The sequence below is a fragment of the Somniosus microcephalus genome, chromosome 14 (genome assembly GCF_052327205.1).
Source record: "Somniosus microcephalus isolate GS21.2 chromosome 14, FLI_Smic_1.0, whole genome shotgun sequence".
NCBI classification, from domain to species: domain Eukaryota; kingdom Metazoa; phylum Chordata; class Chondrichthyes; order Squaliformes; family Somniosidae; genus Somniosus; species Somniosus microcephalus.
In genome coordinates this window covers 79,848,284-79,868,214 of record NC_141000.1, presented here as the reverse complement: position 1 = coordinate 79,868,214, position 19,931 = coordinate 79,848,284, and the positions used below count along the sequence as shown (strand labels likewise).

The 19,931-nt window shown below is 44.8% G+C and overlaps 1 protein-coding gene across 1 annotated transcript; it reads right to left on the bottom strand.

Moving 5' to 3' along the window:
• Positions 1 to 1,392: 1,392 nt before the first annotated feature.
• LOC147107606 (uncharacterized) lies at positions 1,393 to 19,766 on the bottom strand. The gene is made up of 5 exons (XM_086007400.1): positions 19,733 to 19,766; positions 19,242 to 19,610; positions 9,832 to 9,861; positions 9,249 to 9,359; positions 1,393 to 1,860 (listed from the first exon to the last, which is right to left on the bottom strand). Exons 1-4 carry the CDS (start codon positions 19,764 to 19,766, stop codon positions 9,262 to 9,264), a joined length of 531 nt encoding a protein of 176 aa, XP_085863526.1. The 3' UTR covers positions 1,393 to 1,860; positions 9,249 to 9,261.
• Positions 19,767 to 19,931: the final 165 nt, after the last annotated feature.

Sequence of the window (19,931 nt, the reverse complement as noted above, 5' to 3'; positions counted from 1 at the left end):
TCAGAGCTTGACACTAAGTGCTTGGCAGAGCAGAAGTGCTTATTGCAAATCTGGGCAAAAGTTATCCATAATTTTCTACCCCTGAACATTAACAGATGGAAAATCATGAACAGCTTGTGTCCAAATTTGCAATAAGAGCTTTGGCCCTGCCAGGCTCTTATCACTGAGTGCGGAAGAGGAATCTCTGCCTCTTTTCTCTTTCTGTTTAAGTATTTAAGGTAGAGTTTCTGCTTTGGGCACAATTGGCACGACGGCTGCAAATTGCAACCAAAATTGCACCCATTTTGAAAAGTTTTTTTTTACCCCTGAGTTTCCTCTCAAACTTATTTGCATATCGCCGAACACAAAATCCTTGATCTATTTAAGAGTGGTAAGTTGGTAACGTTCGATGAATACAGCTGCAAATGGGTTTATCACAAACAATAAGCATTTTAAATCACCGTGTAAATCCATCACTCAATTTTAAATGACTGAAAATGACTTTTAAAAAATATACAACACTATTTTCTAGTTAGACGGGGTACAGTAATCAGTTCCTTAGTAATTTTTTAAAATTCAAAACCTTTCAAAATGTGTCCATTAGTGTTCTTGCAGGGCCTGCTTCTAGCACAAATGTTTTTAAAACCAGCGCAAAAGATCACGGAATCTCAATTTGCGCTGAACGCAATTTGCGCTTAAAATTCCACGATCTTTTGCCGATATTGGGTGAATTGTGCTTGAAAAAAAGTTTAATCGAGCGGAAACTCCAGGCCTTTGGGGAAGATTGGTATACTGTATCTCTTTCTGTGGTAGTTCCTCTTCACTTTGTATTAATTTCTTTTGGCCTTGTGCTACTTGTGGTAAATGTCCTTGTATTCTGTTTCCCTTTGTTGGAGCTTTGCTTCCCTTCTGTCTAATTGTTGTTTCATTTGTGAGTGTTAGTTGGTAGGTTATTCAACTATGGAGGAATGAACTGAGCTTGATCCTCCTGTCCTTACCTTATACTTGCACACATTTTCAGCAGGGGGTCAGTGGCTAGCAATTAGGAGTGGGAATATAGGCTAACGTTCTCCCGAGGATTGCTGAGCCCAATTATAGTACTTCTACCTGTGTCCTGATTGAAAGTAACTACCACAAGACACAACAAGGTATAAACCCAATATATTAAAAGGACCCATGCCACTCACAATGCTGCCCTCATTCATTCATTATTAGGGTATGGAGTACCTGGGTTGTAAATCGCAGTATGCCCTCCATTTAATGTTTTATCAATAATTTTGCATGTGTAACAAAAAATATGGCAAATGTTTTAATTTGGCTGTAGGTTTGTTTGGTAAAATTATAATGGATAAATATGCTTTAATTAACAAACAACATAATTAAAAATTTCTCTCAGATGCCACCAATATTTATTCACAATTAGTATAATTACAATGCACCAAAGTTAATTAACAATACCAATCCAAATCAAATGAGTTTTTATGTAAACTGTATCCACAATTATTAATGTCTAATGTAATTATACTGTTAGATATACAGATAGACATCATCATATCATTAACATGTTTACCAGACTTGTTTCTCCAAGTATAGAACTTGCCACTAACATGTAAAAATCATTTTAATATTCACTGTTTATAAAATCAAGAGTACTATTTCCTTAGATGGCTAATAAAGAAAAGAACAGTCTGTTGTATGTGAGAGCAATAATGTAGACATACAACAGCTTAGAAACAACCTCCCTCTTGCTGTGAATGCTCCGGAGATGACAATGGTGGAAGGTCAGTTCCCAGTGCCTCCAAGGTGGGTAAGTGACCTGCTGAATTTTAACTGCTTACGGTTTCCAACGAGTGGGTAGGGTTAAAATTGTCTTCTCTGTTACTGAAAGTCCAAAGAAAATCCTTTCTGTAAATGATCATGTAATATTTTCATCACAAGTACCACTTTATTACATGTTATGAAGAACAATTTGTCTTTATAGAGTACCTTTAATGTTGTAAAACATTGCTTAACAAGCCATGAAGTGGCCAAAAGCTTGGTCAAAACGATAGGTGACGAGAGAAGTCAAGAGATAGAAACATAGAAACATAGAAGATAGGAACAGGAGTAGGCCATTCGGCCCCTCGAGCCAGCTCCACCATTCAATGCGATCATGGCTGATCATCCAAATTCAGTACCCTGTCCCTGCTTTCTCCCCATATCCCTTGATCCCTTTAGCCTTAAGAAATATATCTAACTCCTCCTTGAATATATTTAATGAATTGGCCTCAACTGCCTTCTGTGGTAGAGAATTCCACAGGTTCACCACTTTCTGGGTGAAGAAATTCCTCCTCATCTCAGTCCTAAATGGCTCACCCCTTATCCTTAGACTGTGACCCGTGGTTCTGGACTCCCCCGCCATCGGGAACATCCTTCCTGCATCTAGTCTGTCTAGTCCTGTTAGAATTTTATAAGTTTCAATGAGATCCCCTCTCATTCTTCTAAACTCTAGCGAATATAAGCCTAATCGATTCAATCTCTCCTTATACGTCATTCCTGCGATCTCAGGTATCAGCCTGGTGAATCTTCGCTGCACTCCCTCCATGGCAAGAACATCCTTCCTCAGATAAGGCGACCAAAACTGCACACAATACTCAAGGTGTGGTCTCACCAAGGCCCTGTACAACTGCAGCAAGACATCCTTGCTCCTGTACTCGATGAAAGGGATTAGAGGGGGAATTCCAGAAAGTAAGGCCGAGGCAGCTGAAGGCTCTGCCACCAACGGTGGATGAAGGGAAGCACAGAGGGCCAGAGCACGAGGGCCAAAGGGTGCGGGAGAAGATGTAAGGCTAGGGCATGTTGCAGAGGTAGGCTGGGCAAGACTCTGGAAGGGTTTGGAAGATGAGGATGAGAATTTTAAATTCAACTAGTCGATTCCCCATGGCACTGCATATGAGGAAGCAAGACAAGGGCAGTATATAGGTCAAACAGAGTTAAAAGTTGGGGGAATAATTGGGCCCAGGTGGGGGAGTTAGAAAGGGAAGAAAGGGAGAAATGGGAAGGGGAGAGGAAGTGGAGGGTATAGGGAGAGAAAGAAAACAGGAGGGAGAAGGGGGAAGAGGATTTTGTTCTCCGTGTGGGGGGAGTTGCTGTTGAGGCTTGATTTTGCTCTCGGTAGTGGAGCTTGGGAGGTTCGATTTTGATCACACAGTGGCGGGGAGGGGTTCTGATAGGGTTGCCATCTCTTGTTTGATGTATTCCTGCAGATTTGCTCATGTCACATTTGATCACATGGCATTCGATCACGTGACACCGATCATGTGATGCTTAAGTACGACATTTGATCACGTGACATTTGTCCACTGTTTACAAATGTTATTCCATTTACCTTAGTTGAGTGTCTTAGTATCAAGCCCCAAATAAACTATTTCACTTTTTTATATAGTGAGATGACTAACATAGTTTATAAATCACAGAAAGGACACAAAATAATAGAAAGATTTAAGGATAAACAATGTTTAAATAAAAGCGACTTCTGTGATGTTTCTACAGTATTGACTGTAATGAGAAACATCAAGTAAATACCACTGATTCAACAAAACATCATCGATATAAGTAACTTCTAACTAAATTTTTTTTCTTAATTTGAGGAACTTTCACAATATACAGCAATGATTAAAAAAAACTGAACCTAATTCAATTTACTGACTCCCACACCCCACCAGTGAAGCCCAGCTTCAGGGAGATGAGGCTCAGTCCCGAGAGGCACCAAAGCTGATGACTCCAGGAACAAAACATATTGTACAACAGCGCACATCACAAGCCGACATAAACTCTGCCTTGCTCCAGTTTGTGTTTCTCGCTCTCTCCCCCAGTTTGTGTTTCTCTCTCTCTCCCCCAGTTTGTGTTTCTCTCTCTCCCCCAGTTTGTGTTTCTCTCTCTCCCCCAGTTTGTGTTTCTCTCTCTCCCCCAGTTTGTGTTTCTCTCTCTCCCCCAGTTTGTGTTCCTCTCTTTCCCCCAGTTTGTGTTCCTCTCTTTCCCCCAGTTTGTGTTTCTCTCTCTCCCCCAGTTTGTGTTTCTCTCTCTCCCCCAGTTTGTGTTTCTCTCTCTCCCCCAGTTTGTGTTTCTCTCTCTCCCCCAGTTTGTGTTTCTCTCTCTCCCCCAATTTGTGTTCCTCTCTTTCCCCCAGTTTGTGTTCCTCTCTTTCCCCCAGTTTGTGTTCCTCTCTCTACCCAGTTTGTGTTTCTCTCTCTCTCCCAGCTGGTGTTTCTCTCTCTCCAGTTTGTGTTTTTCTCTCTCTCTCCCAGTTTGTGTTTCTCTCTCCCCAGTTTGTGTTTTTCTCTCTCTCCCAGTTTGTGTTTCTCTCTCTCCCCCAGTTTGTGTTTCTCTCTCTCTCCCCAGTTTGTGTTTCTCTCTCTCTCCCCAGTTTGTGTTTTTCTCTCTCCCAGTTTGTGTTTCTCTCTCTCTCCCAGTTTGTGTTTCTCTCTCTCTCCCCAGTTTGTGTTTCTCTCTCTCTCCCAGTTTGTGTTTCTCTCTCTCTCCCCAGTTTGTGTTTCTCTCTCTCCCCCAGTTTGTGTTTCTCTCTCTCCCCCCAGTTTGTGTTTCTCTCTCTCCCTCCCAGTTTGTGTTTCTCTCTCCCTCAGTTTGTGTTTCTCTCGCTCTCTCCCCCAGTTTGTGTTTCTCTCTCTCCCCCAGTTTGTGTTTCTCTCTCTCTCCCCAGTTTGTGTTTCTCTCTCTCCCTCCCAGTTTGTGTTTCTCTCTCCCTCAGTTTGTGTTTCTCTCGCTCTCTCCCCCAGTTTGTGTTTCTCTCTCTCCTAGTTTGTTTCTCTCTCCCCCAGTTTGTGTTTCTCTCTCGCTCTCCCCGTTTGTGTTTCTCTCTCTCTCTCCCCTAGTTTGTGTTTCTCTCTCTCTCTCTCTCCCAGTTTGTTTATCTCTCTCTCCCCCAGTTTGTGTTTCTCTCTCTCTCCCCCCAGTTTGTGTTTCACTCTCTCTACCCCAATTTGTGTTTCTCTCGCTCTCTCTCTCCAGTTTGTTTCTCTCTCTCTCTCCCCCCAGTTTGTTTCTCTCTCTCCCAGTTTGTGTTTCTCTCTCTCTCCCCCCAGTTTGTGTTTCACTCTCTCTCCCCCAATTTGTGTTTCTCTCTCTCTCTCTCTCCAGTTTGTTTCTCTCTCTCCCCCCAGTTTGTGTTTCTCTCTCCCCCAGTTTGTTTCTCTTCCTCCCTCCCAGTTTCTTTCTCATTCTCCCTCCCAGTTTGTGTTTCTCTCTCTCTCTCTCCCCAGTTTGTGTTTCTCTCTATCCCTAGTTTGTGCTTCCCTCTCTCCCCCCAGTTTGTGTTTTCTCTCTCTCCCCCAGTTTGTGTTTCTCTCTCTCTCCCAGTTTGTGTTTTCTCTCTCTCCCCCAGTTTGTGTTTCTCTCTCTCTCCCAGGTTGTGTTTCTCTCTCTCCCCCCAGTTTGTGTTTTCTCTCTCTCCCCCAGTTTGTGTTTCTCTCTCTCTCCCAGGTTGTGTTTCTCTCTCTCCCCCCAGTTTGTGTTTTCTCTCTCTCTCCCCAGTTTGTGTTTCTCTCTCTCCCCTCAGTTTGTGTTTCTCTCTCCCCCAGTTTGTGTTTCTCTTTCTCTCCCAGGTTGTGTTTCTCTCTCTCTCCAGTTTGTGTTCTCTCTCTCTCTCCCCAGTTTGTGTTTTCTCTCTCTCCCCAGTTTGTGTTTTCTCTCTCTCCCCCAGTTTGTGTTTATCTCTCTCTCCCAGTTTGTGTTTCTCTCTCTCCCCAGTTTGTGTTTTCTCTCTCTCCCCCAGTTTGTGTTTCTCTCTCTCTCCCAGGTTGTGTTTCTCTCTCCCCCCAGTTTCTGTTTTCTCTCTCTCCCCCCCTTTCAGTTTCACTCTCTCCAGCTTATGTTTCTCTCTCTCTCCAGTTTGTGTTTCTCTCCCTCTCTCCCCCAGTTTGTGTTTCTCTCTCTCCCCAGCTTGTGTTTCTCTTTCTCCCTCCAAGTTTGTGTTTCTCTCTCTCCCTCTCTCTCCAGTTTGTGTTTCTCTCTCCCCCAGTTTGTGATTCTCTCTCTCCCCCAGTTTGTGTTTCTCTCTCCCCCAGTTTGTGTTTCTCTCTCCCGCAGTTTGTGTTTCTCTCTCTCTCCAGTTTGTGTTTCATTCTCCCCCCGTTTGTGTTTCTCTCTCCCCCAGTTTGTGTTTCTCTCTCTCTCCAGTTTGTGTTTCTCTCTCCCCCAATTTGTGATTCTCTCTCTCCCCCAGTTTGTGTTTCATTCTCCCCGTTTGTGGTTCTCTCTCCCCCAGTTTGTGTTTCTCTCTCTCTCCAGTTTGTGTTTCTCTCTCCCCCAGTTTGTGTTTCTCTCTCTCCCCCAGTTTGTGTTTCTCTCTCTCCCCCAGTTTGTGTTTCTCTCTCTCCCCCAGTTTGTGTTTCTCTCTCTCTCCAGTTTGTGTTTCTCTCTCCCAGTTTGTGTTTCTCTCTCCCAGTTTGTGTTTCTCTCTGTCCCTCCCCCAGTTGCTCTCTCAGGCCTCACAGAGTTTCCAAGCGATTTTCATTGCGCTGATAGCGCCACCTTCACAGCCGGTAATGAAGAAGTGCGGTCCAAATAACGAGACCAGCCGGGCTCAGACAACGCGGTCTGGTTGCAAGTCACGACAGCCGGGGTCCGGTGCGTGCATGAACTGATTATACAAGGAGTGTTTCTCCCGAGCCACCAGCAGCAGATCTCGGGAGACCAGTCGCCCATTCCAGTAGACTCCTGCCCAAAGCGGGAGGGCGGGAACCCTCGGTTCTGGTGAGGTCCGAGATTTGACCTTAATGGAAACTGCAACTTACTATTCTAAGAAATAGACGCAGTTTACAAAGAAGCTTGCAGATCTGACTTCTACTCGGTGCTTTAGCTCTAATGAATCATTGGTTGTTGCAGTTCCTCCTGGTGATGACAGTGCAGTGCTGCATGGACACAAACACTAGACACAGTATGGATAAGCAGATGATGCTTATTGGTATTTTAAACTCTGCAACCCATTAAAAACAACTATCATAGCACCACCTACAGACATAATAGGCAGTGCACAACTTCAAAAGTGCTTCTTTGACTGTGAAATGCTTTGCAACGTCCTGAAGTTGTGAAAGGTGCTGTATGAATGCAAATTATTTTTTCTTCCCTTGCCAGGGGCACTATCAAGCATTGTTAGAGGGCAGGGGTTAATTGAATTAGACCAAGAATGCCAAGGGGTATTGTGGCAGACGGCAGGGAGGAAGAAGGAGGAGGGAGGGAGGGAAGAGATGAGAAGAACAAGGAGTGAGGAGCTGGAGGGGAGGGAAGGAGAGGAAGGAGGGTGAAGAGAGAAAGGAGGAAAAGGTAGAGAGCGGGAGGGGGTAAAAACTGCTCCGTGTGGAGGACGGGTTCCAGTTATTGAAAGACTGTGCATGGTGGGGGCCAATTGTCCAAAATTTGCTCAGAGGGGGAGGGCATTATTGGAAAGGTGTCGGTGAGAGGGGGCAGTCAGTTGTCAGTGAGGGCTGGATGTGCATTCTTCCTTTGAACGTGATTTGGGTTTTTTCTACATACAGTGTCAGTGTTATAGAGAGTTTCTGTATACAGTGTTTGGTCCATTACGTTGCCACTCCACTTCTGCTTTTGCCCTGCAATTCCATTTCTTTGCACTACTTCAACTGAACTCTTTTGTTCAGTTGAGTCACAGTCACATTAGAACATAAGAACATAAGAAGTAGGAGCAGGAGTAGGCCATACAGCCCCTCGGGCCTGCTCCGCCATTCAATAGGATCATGGCTGATCCGAACCTAGACTCACGTTCACTTCCCTGCCCGCTCCCCGTAACCCTTAATTCCCTTATCAGCTAGGAAACTGTCTATCTCCGTTTTAAATTTATTTAGTGTCGCAGCTTCCACAGCTCTCTGAGGTAGCAAATTCCATAGATTTACTACCCTCTGAGTGAAGAAGTTTCTCCTCATCTCAGTTTTGAAAGGGCAGCCCCTTATTCTAAGATTATGCCCCCTAGTTCTAGTCTCACCCATCAGTGGAAACATCCTCACCGCATCCACCCGATCAAGCCCCCTCACAATCTTATATGTTTCGATAAGATCGCCTCTCATTCTTCTGAATTCCAATGAGTAGAGGCCCAACCTACTCAACCTTTCCTCATAAGTCAACCCCCTCATCTTCGGAATCAACCGAGTGAACCTTCTCTGAACTGCCTCGAGAGCAAGTATATCTTTTCTTAAATATGGAAACTAAAACTGTACGCAATATTCCAGGTGTGGCCTCACCAGTACCCTGTATAACTGCAGCAAGACTTCCCTGCTTTTATACTCCAGCGCCCTTGCAATAAAAGCCAAGATTCCATTGGCCTTCCTGATCACCTGCTGTACCTGCATACTAACCTAATGCTAGATATTACACTCACAGCGACACATGCAGCGCATCATTTCAATATTGCGACTATGCATCATTTTTAATATATATTAAGTATTTTGGAGGACAGGGAGCTAATGTGGTCCCATGAGGAAAGGGGCGGTGGGTGAGCAGGACTCCCTACAGGACAGGATGTAGATAGCTGAGTTTATAGAGGGTATAGAATAGGAGGCTAGTAAGAAGAACATTAAAGGAATCAAATACAAAGATGACAAAAGCTCGACTAAGTTGTTTTTGGCATTGAGAGTGTGGTAGGGCAGAGCGAAGCAATGCTGCACATTGAATAGTCTTGGTGTTGGATAGGATTTGAGGTTTGAAGTTCCACTCTTGGGCGAACTTGATGGCTTCAGTCTTTCAGATATTCAGTTGGAGGAAATTGTGACCCATGCAGGACTTAATGTCAGACAGGCAGCCTGACCACATAGAAGTGGTGACAAGGTTGAGCAAGTGGTGGAGAGATAGATCTGGATGTTGTCAGTATACATATGAAAGCTGACCCACATCTGTGGATGATGTTTCTGAGAGAGGAACTATGTAGATGAGAAAGAGGAAGGGAATAAGAATTGATCCTTGGGAAACTCCAGAGGTTAGCATGTAAGAGCATGAAGAAATGCCATTGCTGGAGATATGCTGGCTGGTAGGAGTGGAATCACAGAAGGCCAGTTTCACAGAGCTAGATAACAGAGGAAAGGTAATGGAGGAGCATGGTATCAAATCCCATGCATTATCAGAAAAAATTGAAAACCACCTTTTTCAGCCTTTTCCTCAAATGGAGAAAGGAGGTTCTATAACATTTTATTAAAATTAATTAACATCAAATAGTGAAAACCCCTAAATGTGCTAGGCATAATGTTGAATGTGGTGCATTTACATACCTTGGTTTCAGACTTAGTAGAACTTTTCAATGGCTATGAAGTAACACAAGAGCAGAACAAACAAAATGTAACGGATGACTGACAGGAGCTTATTCAGAATGGTCCTGAAATCTGCAAGATAACCACATTCGATAAAATATAATTCTGCAGGTGTAATAATTTGGAGCAAACTAGAGAAAAATGACAATCTGTAGTTAGTCCAGGTTGCAGTAACTTGCTCTATCTGAATTGGGAGTTGGTCATAGGTCCATCACATTTCATACATTATTTTTTTGCTAAGAGTAATATCTCACTTAGTAAATATAAAAAAACAATGATTCCAAAGGGAGTTATTGACAATTTCCCCACAATTTGCAGATTATGTGTAATCAGTTGGTGAGGCCGTTTCCCTCACTGCTGTCTGCTTTGTCTCGGAGATCCTGCGGGTTCTCCTTGTCCCTTCCCGGCTCCAATATTCCACATTTCTCAGTTCTGAAAGTTCCATCCACCACATTATTTATGATGAGACTTACAGATAATAGAAATCTACAAAGTGAATTACTAGGATGAAATGAAAACTAAATAAAAAATATAATGCACTTACTTTCCCAAAAATCATACTTGTGATTAACATCTGTAAAAAAGAGATTTAAGAACGTTAATTATTCAGAAACAAACTTTCAGCAGTAAATATTTGACAAGTTTGATAATTGTCAGGATTTCAATGTCATTGTTGTTCTCAGCACAAGTACCTAAATAATACTAGGGTTGCAAAATTCTGGGAATTTTTAAAAGAGGAAACTTTCCATGGGAATTTTCGGGAATTTATGGGAATTTATGGGAATTTATGGGAATTTTGAGTTTTTTTGCACACTGATGGTTTTTGTCTCTGACCCTTATATTATCTTTGTCATCAAAATAGACATACTGTTCCATACAAATAAAAACAGGCTTTCAAAACTTTATTTAGGTTATAATTTTGAACTTTATTGAACCCCCACAAAAAAAACCCATCTAAAATAAAATAAAAAGAGCGTCAGCTTATTTAGCCTGTAATTTGTCCTTATTTTGTCCCTTTGAGTCTTCTACTCATGAGTCTTCTGAGTCTTCTACTCCTCATTGCTCCTCCTGATTCTCTGACTCTGGCTCTGACGTGTCCATTTCCTCCTCTGTGTCACTGTCTAGCTGTGTGGTGGACACTTCTGTGTCTGGCTCAATAAGTTGTAGGTTCGCCCGGATAGCCACCAGTTTCTCCACTCTCTTGTTACTCAGCCTGTTGCGCACCTTTGTATGCGTATTCCCAAAAAGTGACCAGTTTCGTTCAGAGGCCGCTGATGAAGGTGGGATTTGGAGTATCACCGATGCAATGGGTGACAGGGCCTCAGATGCACAAAGTCCCTTCCACCAGGTATGTGCACTGATATGCTTGCATGATTCCCATATCCCATCCCCATTCCAAAGACCTTGCTTGGTAGAGAACTTTGCCAGACTTCCCAGAACTTTGCCCACATCCAGATTGAGATGGTGTGAGAGGGTAGAAATCACACTGTAAGCGCTGTTGATCTGTTCTCCAGAAAGTATTGGTCTCCCAACATGCTTTGGGTCCAGCATGTATGCTGCAGCATGAATCGGCTTGACACAAAATGCGTCTGTATGAATTGAACAATTGCCTTCTCCTCTGCTTTGAGCAGCAGGGATGTGGGTAGGGCAATGCTGATTTGTTCTTTTAAATCAGTAAAAAGCCTGAGAACATCTGACAAGACAGCGTCATCTCCTTCAATCTGAGCAATTGCAGATGCTACTGGTGAGAGTAGTTTAAGGCTGCTAACCACTCTCTCCCAAAACACATCATCCAGCAGTATTTTCTTGATGGTGGTTTCCATATCCCCAGACTGGGATATTGCCATTTCTTGCAGCGACTCCTTACCCTCCAGAAGGCTGTTGTACATTATGACAACACCACCCCATCTAGTGTTGTTGGGCAGCTTCAGTGTGGTGTTCTTGTTCTTTGTCATTTGCTTGGAGTTGTAGGTTGCTGCAACTACCTGTTTTCCCCTGACATACTTAACAACTTGCTTGGCTCTCTTGTACAGTGCTTCCATGGTTCTCAAACCCATGATGTCCTTGAGGAGCAGGTTAAGCCCATGAGCTGCGCACCCAATAGACGTAATATGAGGGTAGGCCTCCTCCACTTGAGCCCAAGCAGCCTTCATATTCGCAGCATTGTCAGTAACTACTGCAAAGACCTTTTGTGATCCAAGATCGTTGATGACCGCTATCGTTTCTTTGAGCTTTCCTTGGACTCTGCTATACTCAGCCTCCAGCAAATAAGTAGACAAAGCATGTCTGGTGGGAGGACAGTATGCAGGGCGAATAACATTGAATAATCTCTTCCAGTACACATTGGCTGTGAGCATGAGGGGTGAGCCTGTTGCATATACAGCTCGAGCAAGGCACTCATCTGCATTCTTCTGGCTATGGTTATCCATTGTATCAAAGAACCTTCCAAGTGGGCCAGGAGTTGCTGATGATAAGGAGCCTGATGCTGAATGAGAACCATCATCTTCTTGAATGGAAGCAGAGGAACTCTGGGCTGACTGCTGTGAGCTTTGAGTGAAGTTGTTGCATTTGGATAAATGCTGCTGCATCTTTGTGGCATTCTTTACATATGGCTTTCTACAGTGTTTGCACATGTACACAGTCTTTCCATCTTTAATGCCTGGGGTAAAATGCTTCCACACATCCGACGGTAAACGTGGCATTGTTCTATGCAGAGAAATAAAGGGCATTCATCTCTGTGTCGAACTGCGGTCGATCAGCACGATTGCAACAGGGTGAGTACATTTTTGCTGATGCTCCATGTGATGGAAGCATGACCTGTACACACACGACGCTACATCACCAATAGTGTATTATTTTGTATATTTTAAATTGAAGGACAAGAGTTCAACAAGTAACTGGTTTATTTGGTATAAAGTCTGATTTACTTACTGCATCATCACATCAGCAGAAAACAAAATGACTTCCCTCAGGACCCCTAACCTGGATCTTAAAAAAACTATAGCAGTCTTACAGATGCCTGCAGGCCAATCACAATTCGATATGCAAATATTACAAATAGAGGGAGCTAATCGCTCATGCACTCATCCAACCAATCAGGACACATTTGTTCACAGTCACACACAAAACTTGTAATTATTAAAACAAGCCAAGTAAGAAGATAAACATATATTGATTAAGAAATTCCTTAATAATTAAGATTCCATCTCTGTTAGTAATTTTAAGAGAGGACCTGTGGAAAAAAAAGAAAGAAATACAAAAAAAACAATATTATGCTAGCATGTGCTTTTTTGGGCAAAATTCCCAAAATTCCCAAGCTAAACTTCCCGTGGAAATTTACCGGAAATTTACCGGAAACTTTCCACCCCTTTGCAACCCTAAATAATATATACAGAAAACCTGTTAATGTTTCAAAATAAAGCAATTTATCTATTCAACAGATAATCAACATAAGACTGAAGTACCGATTTTACAGGAATGGCAAAAATAGGTTTCAGCTGGACCATACTGCATTTCAAGGAGTGGGCTGTGCCAAATTTTGTGACATTCAGGATGAAAAAATTAGCTTTACGGTAGAAAACAAGATCTTGTTAGAGGAGTGACGTCAGGGTTGAGGGGGGAAGTACTGGGTGGGGTGTCCCAGGGCTCAGTGGTGAGAGTGCTATCATTTCTAATTTACATAAATGATTTGAATTTGGATTCTCAATGCAAAATGTTCAAATTTGTAGATGAAACTAAACTAGGAGTAACAGAAGAATCAGAGGAGGCAGCTCAAAAATTACAGAACAAGTTGCATAAAATATATTTGTGGGCAAAACAATGGCAAATTAAATTAAATGCAGATAAATGTAAGGCACTGGACATAGGAAGAAAAAAATAAGCGACACACGTACTCCATGGATAAAGCCAAAAGAGACTTAGGAGTCTTAGTAGACTTGACACTAAGCATGTCCAACCAATGCAGAGCGGCAAGTAATAAAACCAATAGTGTGTTAAACTATACAACCAAAACAATAGAATGCATGTTAGAGGTGGTTGTGACCAAACTGTGGTGTGCTTTGGTGAGGCCACACATTGACCACTGTCTACAGCCCTGGTTGCGGAAACACAAGGGAGACAATCAAGCACAAAATGCTAAATGCAGAGAAGATCCACAAGGCTGATCTGTAGTGACAGAGTTCTGAGTATGAGGCTGAGACTGGAGAAACTTGGGATTTCTAGCCTGGAAAGGGAGTGTCTAACAGGAGACCTTATAGAGGTTTATAAGATAGTTAAAGGAATGGATAAGGTAAATCTGGAATATTCATTTAAGTTAAGTTGTGAAAGTAGGACAATTGCACATAGATTCAAATACTAAAAAGAAAATTTACAACTGATGTCAGGAAATTCTTCTTTATGCAGAATGATCAATGTATGGAAAAGCATTCTGGAAGAGTACTGGAGGCAAAAACTGTGGAATCTTTGAAGAAACAATTTAGATGCTGCAATGGGGTGATGTTAGGATCATTCTGTATGAATGAACTAAGATGGACCAAATGGCCTTCCGTATCGGAAACTATCTTGTGATCTTGTAAATGCATACATTTCAGTTAAAGAAATGGGACACTTGACCCAAATGACCTTTTCTGCTGTCATGCTTGCATTATGTTTTAATTCGTTAAGGAGATCTTCAAAATTCTCCTTCCAGCGGGCACTGACTGCCTCTCTGTCCTTGATGAGTACCTCTCCGTTCTTGGCCCGCAGTGGGGTAGGACCTTGGGTGCTTGGACCGTAGGTGGTCTTGACTGTGCTAAAGAATCCATGCACGTCGTGTTTGTCGGCTAGCTGCTGGATATCCTGCGCTTTCTCCACCCACCATCTGTTCTTTAGGTCGCGAGTTTTTTGTTGGGCCTTGGCCTTCAGGCGTCTGGAGAGCTGCTTTTTTGCTCTACAGTTCTGTTGCTGTTTCCAGATCAGGAATGCCTTGCGCTTGCGGCTTATTGGCTCCTGGATCTCCTGGTCGCTCTCGTCGAACCAGTCTTAGTGTTTCCTGGTCAAGTGACCAAGAGTCTCTTCACAGGTGCTGATTATGGAGGCCTTGAGTGCAGACCAGGCGCTGTGGACACTCTGGGCAGGATTTTAACTCAGGAGTCGGGTAGGAGGCGGGACTACAACTTTCGGGGTTGTAGTCTCGCCTCCATCGAGATGCGGCCAATCCATGCGATTTTAACTTGATTGACCTTGTTGAGCCCACCCAGCGGGCTCAGCAGGCCAATTAAGGGCCACCCGGCAACAGGTGACGTCACAGACTGAAATTTCATCTGTCAAGAGGTTTTGACAGATGAAATATCAGCGTTTCACAGCTGTTTGAAGCTGTCAAACACTGACATTCTTACTTCTAACATGAGTCCTTCTCCACAGACTCAGTTAGAAATCTCTCCTGCACAGAAAGCTGCAGGCTGTCACTTTTGACAGTTCGCAGCCATTCTGCTTTCTGTGCCGGTGAGATGAGGGACTCCCAAGACCTAAAGGAAGGAAGGCTGAAAAGGTAAGAAAAGGTATGTAAAACTTACTTAATCACTTTAGACACATCAAACACACTTACCTTTGCACTCATGTACACATCACTCACCTGAACACCGACATCTCGAACCCTCCAAGTCCTTCAACCCGACAGCCCGCCTCCTGTAACTTGGTGTGGTTTGGAGCCGTCGGGAATCCTACATTTCAACCTTAAAAATAGTGATTAGGCTAAAAACTGCCTGTTAACCACCTGTTAACAGGCAGTTAATTGGCACTAATCCCTTCCCGCCTCGGGTAGGCGGGTCCCAGTGCGGGGCGGGTACCCGCCTCCTTTGAAACTGGCATGGAGTCGGGTTTGGGTGCGGGATCGGGTCAGAACCCCTGATTTCGGGATTTTAACCCCCACCACCCCCCATGCCTCCAATCCCGACTCCACGGCCCAATGAAAATCCTGCCCTCTGTGTCTCTGAATCACTGGGAGTCGTCAGGTTGGTTGTGAGGTGCAGGCTGAATAGAGCTTTCTTAGCAGGGTGTTTGAGTGCTCCAGCATTGATTTTCCTGCGGCATTGCTTCTGTTGCCGCTGCTGTTTTGGGGCTACGTTGATGGAGATGACAGAGTGGATTAGGTGGTGGTCTGTCCAGCAGTCGTCAGCTCCTGTCATGGCGCAGGTGACGTGGACGTCCTTGCGGTCCCTCGCTCGGACGATGACGTAGTCCAGCAGATGCCAGTGCTTGGAGTGAGGGTGTTGCCATGAAGCCTTGTACTTGTCTCTCTGATAAAACAAGGTGTTGGTTATGACAAGGCCATGTTCTAAGCATTTCAACAGGAGGAGGGTACCACTGGAGTTGGCTTTCCCCACCCCCTCTCTGCCGATCACACCTCCCCAGAGGTCTGTGTCCTTTCCAACTCTGGTGTTGAAGTCGCCAAGGAGGATCAGCTTGTCGCCCATTGGGACTCGGGACAGGGATTGTTGGAGGCTGGAGTAGAATTCCTCTTTGGTCTCATCTGTGGCTTCCAGTGTTGGGGCGTACGCACTGATGACCGTAGCGCACTGGTTCCGGGCTAGGGTGAGCCGTAGAGTCATGAGGCGTTCGTTCATTCCACAAGGGGAGTCTCTGAGACGTCCAACTAGTTCATTTTTTATGGCGAAGCCTACCCCATGGAGGCGGCATTCTTCTTCAGGTTTGCCTTTCCAGAAGAAGGTGTAACCACCGCCTTGCTCCTTGAGCTGGCCTTCCCCTGCCCGCCGGGTCTCACTTAGGGCGGCGATGTCAATGTCGAAACATCTGAGCTCCCGGGCAACGATAGCAGTACGGCCTTCCGGTCTGTCACTGTTGGGGTTGTCCAGGAGGGTCCTGACGTTCCAGGTCCCGAACTTCATTTTAAAGGGTGGAAGATGCCTGTGCATGAATTCTTTTAATGCGGGGTGGCCGTTGCACACCAGCTATCACACGGGCTTGACAGAGCAAGGTCTTGGTCCAATGGCAAGGGGATCCAAGACGATTGGAGACCAGGCTCTGCTACATTGGCCTAGCACATACACACAAACATACTCCTACTGTTCTCATCCCTCCTTCCTGCAGGTCCTCTCTGACTGGGTTTCATAGGCTGCATTGTGGTCCTCCCGACCCCACTGCTGGTCCACGCTGCAGCACTCCTGGGCCTCAACCTCGCTCCTGGGCCTCGACCTCGTTCCTGGGCCTCAACCCCCTTATAGTGTGTCTCCTTCCAGTGAGTGTGTTCTGCGGTGTCTCCTTCCAGTGAGTGTGTCCTGTGGTGTGTTTCCTTCCAGTGAGTGTGTCCCACAGTGCATCTCCTTCTAGTGAGTGTCCTCAACTCCATCTCGCAGCATGCTACCCGCCACCACCTCAGCACAACCCCAGCCCGGCATGTGGTTGAAAAGGCCATCTGACAACTGAAGAACAACAAGGCCTCGGGAGCAGATGGAATCCCCGCCGAGGCGCTAAAACATGGCAGAGAAGCACTATTGGCGTGATTACATGAACTCATTTCTCTTATTTGGAAGGAGGAGAGCATGCCGGGGATCTCAGAGACGCCGTAATCGTGACCATCTTCAAGAAAGGTGACAAGTCCGATTGTGGTCCCTGCTGTCTGCCACGGGGAAAGTCATTGCAAGAATCCTCCTCAATCGCCTTCTCCTAGTGGCTGAAGAGCTCCTCCCAGAGTTGCAATGCGGATTCCGCCCACTAAGGGGCACAATGGACATGATCTTCACTGCGCGTCAACTACAAGAGAAATGCAGGGAACAGCACTGATGTAAGAAAACTACTAGGCACTTGGTCTAAGTATTAAACAAGGCTTTAATCAGCTGTTTTTCAACATGGAGATCTAGTTGTGTCCTTCACTAGTTCCTGTTAAAGAATGTCCTGAGCAAGCTGGGCCCATGCCCGAGTATTTATACTCTCCCTGGACAGCGCCACTACTAGGCCGTCCAGTATCATTTCATTAGTCATTTCCACATGAATGACAAGATTCATGTCAAGCACCAACTGCTGTACATGGCCTTCTTTGACCTCACAAAGGCCTTCAACACCGTCAACTGAGAGATTATGGAGTGTCCTCCTCAAATTCGGCTGCCCTCAAAAGTTTGTCACCATCCTCCGCCTGCTTCACGACAACATGCAAGCCGTGATCCTCACCAACGGATCTACCACAGACCCAATTCACGTATGGACCGGGGTCAAGCAAGGCTGTGTCAGCACACCAACGCTCTTCTCGATCTTCCTGGCTGCAATGCTCCATCTCACCCTCAGTAATCTCCCCGCTGGAGTGGAGCTAATCTACAGAACAAACGGGAAACTGTTCAACCTCTGTCGCCTCCAGTCCAGATCCAAGGTCATCCCATCATCTGTCATCGAATTACAGTATGCAGACGACGCTTGCATCTGCGCACACTCTGAGGCTGAACTCCAAACCATCGTCAACACCTTCACCGAAGTGTAAGAGAGCATGGGCCTTACACTAAACATCCGTAAGACAAAGGTCCTCTACCAACCTGCCCTCGCCACACAGTACTGCTTTCTGATTATCAAAATCCATGACGAGGCCTTGGACAACGTGGACCACTTTCCATACCTCGGGAGCCTACTACAAGGGCAGACGTTGATGACGAAGTCCAACACTGCCTTCAGTGTGCCAGTGCAGCCTTCGGTCGCCTGAGGAAGCGAGTGTTTGAAGACCAGGACCTCAAACCCAGCACCAAGCTCATGGTCTACAGAGCAGTAGTGATACCCGCCCTCCTGTATGCTTCAGAGACATGGACCATGTACAGCAGGCACCTCAAAGCACTGGAGAGGTACCACCAATGCTGCCTCCACAAGATCCTGCAAATCCATTGGCAGGATAGGTGAACCAATGTCAGTGTCCTCACTCAGGCCAACATCCCCAGCATCGAAGTTTTGACCACACTCGATCAGCTCCGATGGACGGGTCACATCGTCCGCATGCCCGATACGAGACTACCAAAACAAGCGTTCTACTCGGAGCTCCGACATGGCAAGAGAGCCCCAGGTGGGCAGAGGAAATGCTTCAAGGACACCCTCAAAACCTCCTTGAAAAAGTGCAACATCCCCACCAACACCTGGGAATCCCTGGCCCAAGACCGCACAAAGTGGAGGAGAAGCATCCGGGAAGGCGCCAAACACCTCGAGTCTCTTCGCCGGGAGCAAGTGGAAGCCAAGCGCAAACAGCGGAAGGAGCGCACGTCAACCCAAGCACCCCACCCACCCGCCCCTTCAACCACCGTCTGCCCCACCTGTGACAGAGAGTGTAGGTCCCGCATTGGACTCATCAGTCACCTGAACACTCATTTTTAGTGTGGAAGCAAGTCATCCTCGGTTCCGAGGGACTGCTTAAGAAGAAGAAGATGTTTTAATGTTACAGACATTCCCAAAAGTAACAAACCAGTGAATACACAGCAATAGATTACAGTTAAAATAATTTCACAAAAGTGCTAACTTGTCTTGATAGTTTAATACATTTCACTAATGTTAATGTGCTTATCATTTCTGTAACTGTTAATATTTGGTTACATGTGTTACTTATTTTGAAGTACCATACAAAAGGCTATTAGTTAAACTCTAAGCTGTAGAGATTCAGGATAAACTTTACAAATGGATGAAAAAAAGTGGCTGAAGGGTAGAAAACAACAAGAATTTGTTAGAGGAGTTATGTCTGGAATGGAGGAAGTATTGAGTGGGGTACTGCAGAGTGGAAAAATGTTCCACACCGTTTTTGAAGCAGCCTCCAGAGACCCCTTTAAGGACCACTGGTTAGGCCACTCACCGTCTGGTACTAATGGACAGATCATGCGCAGCGCATACCACAGCCATTTATACTTGAAAGTTACAAACAGGGTCCTCCAGCACATGCATCCTTAATCTAATGCCTAACCAAACTACACGGAGTCCCATAGGGGCATTCTCCCTTACCTTGAACAATTAGATGAGTCCCAGGGCCCATGATCATCCTTGAAAGTGAACGTTCGTGAATAATGATGTTGCAATAATACACACCCGTGTCAGTAATGTGAAGGTCTTTCATTATCAATGAGCTGCGGAAATCAGATGCGTTGATACTGAAAACATTGAAACGATCATCTCCTGGATCGATACTGATATTTCTCACTTGTGTTTCACCAAAGTTCACTTTAGTATATTGCCAATAAAAGCTGCCGTTTACTATCTTGTCTTCATATTGTAGAATGCAGTCGAAATGGGCAGACTGGCCTTCCTGTAGCCAGAGCGAGGCCGGAGATTGTAGCAGTTCTAATCTAGTGGCAGCACCTATTATAATACAGCCTCATTAATGTTTTAAAAATATTCAAAATGTTTTAACGTAAGTGCCATGCTATAGTAAACCTATGACAATATTAAAATGTGATTAATTGTACATTACTTATATATAGAATCGATATACTTACAGACTGAAAACAGGAGCAATGTAGCAATCATCATGCTTTATCAGTAATGCTGATATGCAGGAATAGACCTTCTTACAGCACCAAAGCAACTGTCTAGCAACTAATCAGTAATTTCAGTTCCTGTTCCATAATTAGAAAAGTCATTTTCTTTGCTAAAGTTGCCTCAGAAATGTAATTTTCTCTTTGGAGGATCGAGTCA

What these genes read in the sequence shown, in the direction of transcription:
- LOC147107606 (XM_086007400.1), bottom strand. Translation starts at nt 19,766, where the DNA reads ATGATGATTGCTACATTGCTCCTGTTTTCAGTCT. An exon ending in ATTGCTCCTGTTTTCAGTCT is followed by an intron (nt 19,611 to 19,732) that starts GTAAGTATATCG and finishes AACATTAATGAG; the next exon opens with GCTGTATTATAATAGGTGCT. An exon ending in GACTCATCTAATTGTTCAAG is followed by an intron (nt 9,862 to 19,241) that starts GTAAGGGAGAAT and finishes TCTTTTTTACAG; the next exon opens with ATGTTAATCACAAGTATGAT.